This window comes from Trachymyrmex septentrionalis, unplaced genomic scaffold, assembly GCF_001594115.1.
Source record: "Trachymyrmex septentrionalis isolate Tsep2-gDNA-1 unplaced genomic scaffold, Tsep1.0 scaffold126, whole genome shotgun sequence".
NCBI classification, from domain to species: Eukaryota; Metazoa; Arthropoda; class Insecta; order Hymenoptera; family Formicidae; genus Trachymyrmex; species Trachymyrmex septentrionalis.
Genome location: NW_017304395.1, coordinates 473,517 through 481,578, shown reverse-complemented (window position 1 = coordinate 481,578; position 8,062 = coordinate 473,517). Strand labels below are relative to the sequence as shown.

Sequence of the window (8,062 nt, the reverse complement as noted above, 5' to 3'; positions counted from 1 at the left end):
ATGAAATAAGATATATATCTCTTTCTTCTCACTACGATATAAAATATACAGTGAATGATAATTCTATCTCTCTTTGCTACCAAGTTGTACTTATTCTTAATTAATTTACTTGTACAAAAGAATGTGTTAAATAATAATGAAATATATAATATAATATAACAAACACAATTATAAATAATACATATTATAATTATAAATATATAAATACATATAAATATATAAATATATATATACGAATGATATATATATTAATTTAATAACAATAAAGAAAAATATGAAACACACGTGATCTAATTGTGAGTGTGGATCAATGATTCTTTCTTCAGGCATAACATCAGCGAATATTCGATCAAATTAATTATTATGCATACAGCATATTTTTCCGCTAATTCGTGTTTAATTAATTTTATTTGTAGGTTTTCATTTTTTAAATTTTGTCTAAAACACTATTTTGGTTTAATGTATGCTTAAGGACTTATTGCTCATCATCACAAAAGCCCTCACACTAATCTTTTTTTTAAATATTTGTTTACTCGTAATAAGTCCCCACTACGAGACCCATCACAGCAAATTCTACAGTTTCAACTACATGAGTTGAATACGTGTCTCTCTGAACGTCGCATAACTTACCAAAATTTATTTGCACGTTTTGTCCTAATTTTTGGATGATCGACATAATAACCACAACTTTGTATCTGGAAGCAGCAATAAAAAATAGACTGAAGTATCTCAGATAAAAAGTAGATTTTTAATACTCGAATAACTTAAATAATAAACATTTTAAAAGCACACTTTTACAGAAATAAAATATAATAGTAGAAATAAAATATAACAGTAGAACTTTGATTATTTGACTAATGAAAAGGAGATTATTTTTATTTTATTAAAAAAACAAATATTTAGATAGAAATTATTTTAATTACATCTTAAAACATAGTCAATTTTGTTCTTTAATTACATCTTTAAGTACAGTCAATTCTTCTTAAAATCTTAAATATAATAATTTTTGAAATATAATAATTCGTTGATACAATATACATATATATAGGAAGATCAAATATATAAATATATATGTAAATATATAGTAAAGATATATATGGATGTGAATTCTCTATATTTCTCTATTTAGATCTTTTAGTTTCTCGGAGTGCTGCTGATCTGTTTTTCGCTGCAATATCTCGCCATTTTTTCAACGTACACACATCGGGTGATGTTGCCTCTTCTTGTTCTACGTATGCTAGTACAATTTTAAGAGCGGACACAGCATCTGAGTGAGAAATTTTCCGCTCAATCGGCTCAACTACCTCTTCATCAGATTCTGACGATGACTCTTCTGAAGACTTTTGTTCGACAAGGGCCACTATCTCTGCATCCGTATAATCTAATTCTCTGTCATCGCCTGTTATCCATTCTTCAATGTTTGTTTCCATAACTTGTTCCGGTCCAAGGAGGGACTTTGCCATTTCGAATAATTTATTTCGTAATTCCTCTTTTTGTTTAGGTAAATCGATATTCTCTAAGTCCTTTTCTTTCTCAGAAAAATTGAAAAGCTTATTCCATGACTTTTTCAAAATTTCCGGTTTTATCTCCTTCCATGATTGAGCTATCCAAAACACCACTTTCTTTAAGTTGACTTTCTCTAGACTATCGGTCAATTTTTGGCCACTTTCACTTGCCTCTAAAAGAAATGTTAAGAGATGAAATCGATATAGCCGCTTTAAGTGTTCGAAAACACCTTGCTCCATGGGCTGGATCAATGATGCCTGCACGTTAGTTGGAAAGAATTTCACAATGATATCGCCATCATATAGCATAGCTGCGTTTGGATGTGCAGGTGCATTATCAATAAACAAAATGGCCTTTCTCGGAAGTTTCATCTTCTTCAAATGTTTCTCAACTTTGGGTACAAATTGTTTATGGAACCACCATTTGAAGATCGTAGTGTCCATCCATACATTTTTCTGATTTTTATAGTAAACCGGCATTGTTGAGGTTGTTAGATTTTTTAATGCCCGAGGATTTGCATATTTTCCAATGACCGTAAGACGCAACTTATGATTCCCAGAGGCATTACTACATGCTAATATGGTTATTTTTTCCTTGTTTCGATTGTTACTCGGAACTAATGATTCTTCATGCCATGCCAAGATTTTATTAGGTAACATTTTGTAATTCAAACTTATTTCGTCACAATTATAAATCTGTTCCAAAGAATAACCTCCTCGTTTGATCGTTTTTTTGAACTTTTCTTTGAAAACGTTCACAACATCATCGTCTTCAAAGAATTTTTCTCCACGAGTATTAAATTGCATAAGTCGTATACCATATCTCTTTTTCCATCTATCAAGCCAGCCATTGCTGGCTACAAAACATTCCTCTTTCTCAGCTTCGTCTGGGAAATGTGAATATAGTGACAAAGCTTTTGCCTGCAATATTGACCCTGAAATCGGAGCACCTTTTTCTCTTTGTTGCACAAACCATAAAAATAATGCTTCTTCCACTTTCGTGTGTTCTGTAAACTTCATTGCTTTACGTTCATTAGATGATTTCGTTTTCTCCTTCCACGCCATCAATTTTGCACGATTGCGTATCCAGTCACCAACGGTGACTCGCCCAACACCAAACTTGGCAGCAACCTTTTTATGACACTCTCCTCTATCAATGCGTTTAAGAGCTCGAAGCTTTGTTTCAAGCGGAATACAGACTTTCTTGCGTTTCGGAGCCATTGCACGTGTTTACAGGACAAACGAAACGAACAGATATGGCGTGTACATTGAAATAGTAATACCGGAAGACGCGACTACCTCAAAGAATAGGTAGAGGGGATACACACAAAGAAGCACGTACATATCACTACATAGGTCATCCTCTTCTTTGTGTGTGTATCCCCTAGCGCACATTGACGCACATATGTATGCTTCTTTTTATATATGTATCCCTTCCATCTATCTTTCAGAGAAGCGCGTCTTCCATCACTGCACGGTAGCGCTACGATCGATAACAAAGTCGGATAACCCAGGGGTTGGATAATGTAAGGTCGGTTAATCAGGGTTCTACTGTATTAAATAATCGGAATATGCCATTAGTCCATGTCTCAATAGCATGTTCACTCATATTGACCAATACCTAGAAATTTTTCAAGTGTGCCACCAATGACAAAATTTTATATTAAATTGCAATATAAATAATCTATGGAAATTTATAACATTTAAGACCGGTATTCATAATCTTATTTTCAAGACCGCTTTAAGATTTCACGAACTAACCAAAGGGCCAAATTAACATTTTAATAGTCACTTTAAAACTTAGGCTCGATTGCACCAACGTTACTTTGATTTTAAGCTTAAAACTCTTTCTGTCTCTGTCTCTTTTTGGCTTTAAAACGAAACAGATAAAGTTTTAAGCCTCGCTTAAAATCAAAGTGATATTGATGCAACTGGGCCTTAATCGACCAATTAGTCCATTGGAATTGATTAATCGCATCTGTCATCAAACGAAAATGCGATCGGTCAATTCCAATGGACTAATCAGCAGATTAAGTTTATTAAAGTGATCTTAAGATCCGATTGCATCAACAATATTTTAATTTTAAACGAAGTTTAAAAACCTCTCTTTCTTTTTTTAAAGCCGATAGAGAGAGACAGAAAAGAAGAGAGTTTTAAGCCATGCTTAAAGTTAAAGTAAAGGCCTTAGCAGAAAACTGATTTAGGTTCGATTGCACCAACGTTACTTTGACTTTAAGCGAGGCTGTCTCGTTTTAAAGCAAAAGAGAGACGATGATCTAGTTTCCACCGAGAGCATTCCCCTGTCGAGCATTCCCCTGTCGTTTGACTGTAACAGGGGAATACTCGACTGTAGTTGGTTGGTTCTTATATTCTGATCCAGTTAAACCCTCGGTGGAAACTAGGTCCGAGAGTTTTAAGCCTTGCTTAAAGTCAAAGTTAAGGCCGCAACACAGACTTTTGCATAACGCATAGTGTATAAGCGAATCAACTAATCAGAATCTTCCTTTTCCTCCCATAGAAAAGAAGAATTTTGATTGGTTGATTCCCTTATGCACTATGCATTATGAGATATGCAAGAGTCTGTGCTGCAGTCATAATATCGGTGCAACTGGGCCTTATAATCTTAAGACAGTAGCCTAGACATCGTGCACTTAATACACGTACTAACTAATAACTTTCTATTAAATTATTTTAATTTCAACGATGTAATTCAAAGAATGTTGTAATAAATTAGTACAATATGCATCAAAAGTATTAATTAAATACACATATCATGTGTATTTGCGTTTATACGTATTGTCGAAATTAAGGCCGGAATTCATAATCCGTTAATCTCAAGCAATGTCTTAAGATGCTAATATGGCTCTCTGATTGGTTCATGCACTAGCTTAAGATCATCTAGAATCTTGAGCCATTTGAAGCTAGAAGCACATAGAAAAACGTAAGGCCGTAATCAGTAAGGAAATTGTAACATTGGATTCGCTACTGGCTTTATATAGTTTCTACCGTGATTGGGTAATTTGCTTACTAATTACGTCTTACAGTCTTACGTTTTTAGAAGGTTGTCTTACGTTTGAAGGTTGATTGTAGAAGGCTCATATGGATTCTGCTCTAAGATAATTAAATAGGAAATTATTAATTAATACCATGGTGGAAAAATTACATGGTGTGTGCAGTTTGGCTAAACTACGCCTACTTTTGCTCTGCGTCATCAATCAGTGATGCGAATTTCGGGCCGCTTGCAGCACGGTTATTAGCATAAAGAGGGCATAGACGGACACACACGCATGCGCAAGTACACGGATATGGACTCATCGTAGTGTATATATCTTCTTCATGCTAGTAACCGTAATGCAAGCGGCCCGAAATTCGCATCACTGTTGTCAATAGGGTTCAAGGGCTACCAACTGTAAAACGCGAAACATGGGGAAGTATCATCGATGATATAGAATCACTGAACTATATACACTGGAATGGCATCTCCGCTGGGAAGCATAGAAAATCGTGGCACTAATTGATTAGCGCTATTTTTGTTCAATATAACAGCGAATCAGAAACTTTCAGATAATAATGTTCACTTAGGTTTAGTGTTCTTTAATGAGACGTATGTCAGCAAGATCATCGTGTGTGCGGTTGTATTTGAAAGATTACTTTGAAAGATTATAAAATCGCGTGACTGTAAAATGTACAAAGCACCAACATAAAGTGTTGTGTGACTGGGTGTGGGCAAAGAAGTAAAAAAGGCATTTCATTTCATAGGTAAAAATTTTTATATTAAATGTATCAATTCCTGCACATGAGTTAACAATATAGGATGTGACAAGTGTTATTAATGTTATTTTATTGAATGCACTAATAAAATTGAAGTGACATTATTTTTGTTTACATACCATTTATGTCCATATAGATTTTCATACATCGATAGTACATCAATCAATACATCGATCGCAGCGCGCGCGCGTACGCTTCTGATTCGCTCAAATTCGTCCCAACTAAAATAACAGTTGATTAATTGCGGCTATGAATTTTCCTCGATGCCCATTCCAGTGTATATATATTAGGTACTAAACTTAGTTTTAAATTAAAATTTTTGTTTAAAAAACTCATTTATCTCGATATCAAAAATAAAAAATACATCAATCAAAGTATTTGCCCTTGCTAGCTATACATTTTTCCCATCTTTGTGGCAATAAGTGAATTCCGCGACAATAGAACGATTGGTCTTTTGAAGCAATCTATTCATCGATCCATTTTTGCATATCCTTGTAATTTCTGAAGTGTGTCCACCCAGCCGTGCTGCATTGATCGAAACAAGTAACAGTCTGAAGGAGCTAAGTCTGGTGAATACGCGAGAGAACTTCTCACTCGAGCTGCATCAATGTTTCCTTGACGGTTTTTGCAACGTGGTCGAGCTTTGACGTGCAAAAGCATAACTTTGCGTCGATTGCTGACTACTGCTGGCCTTTTTTCCAACAATGTTTCATTCAGACGGTTCAATTGTAATTGATATCGATCCCCCGTGATACTTTCGTTCGGTTTGAGTAGCTCATAGTAAACGACATCTTGCATATCCCACCAAATGTAGAGCGTTGTTTTGTAGCCGTGGATATTTCGCTTTGGTGTGGATGTTGATGATTGACCAGGATCTACATGACTTTTTGCGTTTGGGATTATTAAAATAGATCCACTTTTCATCGCCAGTCACAATGCGCCACAAAACACTTTTTTTTCTGTCTGGCGAGCAAAGAAATAGAGATGTTTAAACGGTTCGCAATGGTATTTTCGGTTAAATCATGTAGTACCCATTTTCCTTCCTTTTGAATCTTTCCCATTGCATGTAGACATTTGAAAACAGCCATCGGAGTAACATTTAATGCTGCAGACAATTCTTGGAAGTTTGAGTTGAGTTTTTGTCCAATAATGCTTGCAATTCGGTGTCTTCAAACTTTTTCGGTTGACCTGAACGTTGTTTATCATTCATATCATAATCACTACTCTTAAATACGTTGAAACCATTTTTGGCATGTTCTTTCTGATGGAACACAATTGCCATAAGCTTTGACAAGCAATTTATGAGCTGCAGCTGCAGTTTTTTTCAAATCAAAGTAATAAAACAGCATATGTCAAAAAAATAACTTATCACGTTCCATGTTTAATAATAAAAAAAATGGCATTACTCGCTTAAATGAATCTTTTCGCACTGAATTTTATTGATAAATGTCTAAAATGTAGCCAGCTTCAGATGTCAAAATAAATTACATTTACAACTAGTGTCATTTAAATATGAGCCGCCGATTCTAAGTTTAGTACCTAATAGTTTAGTATATAGAATAGACTACCAATGGCAGTAGTGGGGTAGAAACACGAGTAGAGTGAGAAGTAGATAAATGGATCAACGTTCTTTTGCTATTTACTAAGCCTGATTGATTGGAGCAATGCCTGGATCAACAACAATTAATCAGGCTTAATAAACAGAGAAAGATCATTCATCCATTTATCTGCTTCTCACTCTACTCGTGTTTCTATCCCACTACCACCAGAGAGTGGTGCTCTTGATGGAAATAGATAGTTGAAATTGCTAAAATAACTAAAATCTATTGAATTAATTAAGATTATAATGATTTCAGCGATTTATTAGCGATATTTATTTCCATTGGGAGTAAAAAGGTGGATATTGTTGTGTAGTTAACATCCATTTCTTCACAGAGCGATAGTGCATGGCAGCATTTTGCGATTACGGATTTTGAGCCGTCATATCCTCTCTCAGGTTTCTCCCTGGTTTTAACTTATCCTCAAAATTAAGGGTGGAGTCCCATGAAGCGTATTTGCTGCGTATCGCGTAACCGCGTAACCAATCAATAATTATAAAACGCGAAACTACAACAGCAGATTGATTGGTTTCGCGGTTACGCAATACGCGATAAATACGTCTTATCAAACTCCACTTTTATATTTTAGTGATTATTCCACTTACCACTATCGACGAAATATTATTAAAGACCGTTGACCTTGGACAAATCTTCGTGGCTATCAATGAGGCCCAGGGATAATTGAAGAATGATGATGTTACCGACAATTAATCCCGTCGTATATCCCTAATTAAAAGTATGCGTACTTATTTGTATAGCATTTATATAATAACAAAATCACAAATTTAATAATAAATTATCGAAATATTTATGTTTATAATCTAAGTAATATCTAAGTAAATTATCGAAATATTTATGTTTATAATCTAAGTAAATTTTTATTAATCGTCAGTGCCAATGTCATCATTCTTCAATTATCACTGGATCCCCGGGATTTCATTGATAGTCACGAAAATTTGTCTAAGACCGACGATCTTTAATATGGTAATATCTCGTCAGTGCTTTCGATAAATATCAAATTTTCTCACTTTAAGTTTCAAAAGTGTACACTAGTCAACCACAAAAAACAGACCTCAGAGTATCGATTATGTATCTTTTTCCTTAGAACGAAAATGTGAAAAGTGAAAATTTTTTGTATGTATGTGTGCATATGTACATACATATATACATAAAATTTTTTATTTTTCA

The 8,062-nt window shown here is 34.4% G+C and overlaps 2 protein-coding genes across 2 annotated transcripts in view; both read right to left on the bottom strand.

Moving 5' to 3' along the window:
- Window positions 1–249: 249 nt before the first annotated feature.
- The window catches only part of LOC108755943 (tctex1 domain-containing protein 1-like), a 9,761-nt gene continuing 1,948 nt past the window's right edge, over window positions 250–8,062 (bottom strand). The window contains exon 4 of the mRNA XM_018499404.1: window positions 250–695. Within this exon, the coding sequence (XP_018354906.1) occupies window positions 530–695 (166 nt within the window). The 3' untranslated portion in view covers window positions 250–529. The remainder of the gene's footprint in view (window positions 696–8,062) is intronic.
- On the bottom strand, window positions 1,108–2,870 carry LOC108755938 (jerky protein homolog-like). Its single transcript, XM_018499390.1, has one exon. It carries the CDS (start codon window positions 2,724–2,726, stop codon window positions 1,122–1,124), a length of 1,605 nt encoding a protein of 534 aa, XP_018354892.1. The 5' UTR covers window positions 2,727–2,870; the 3' UTR covers window positions 1,108–1,121.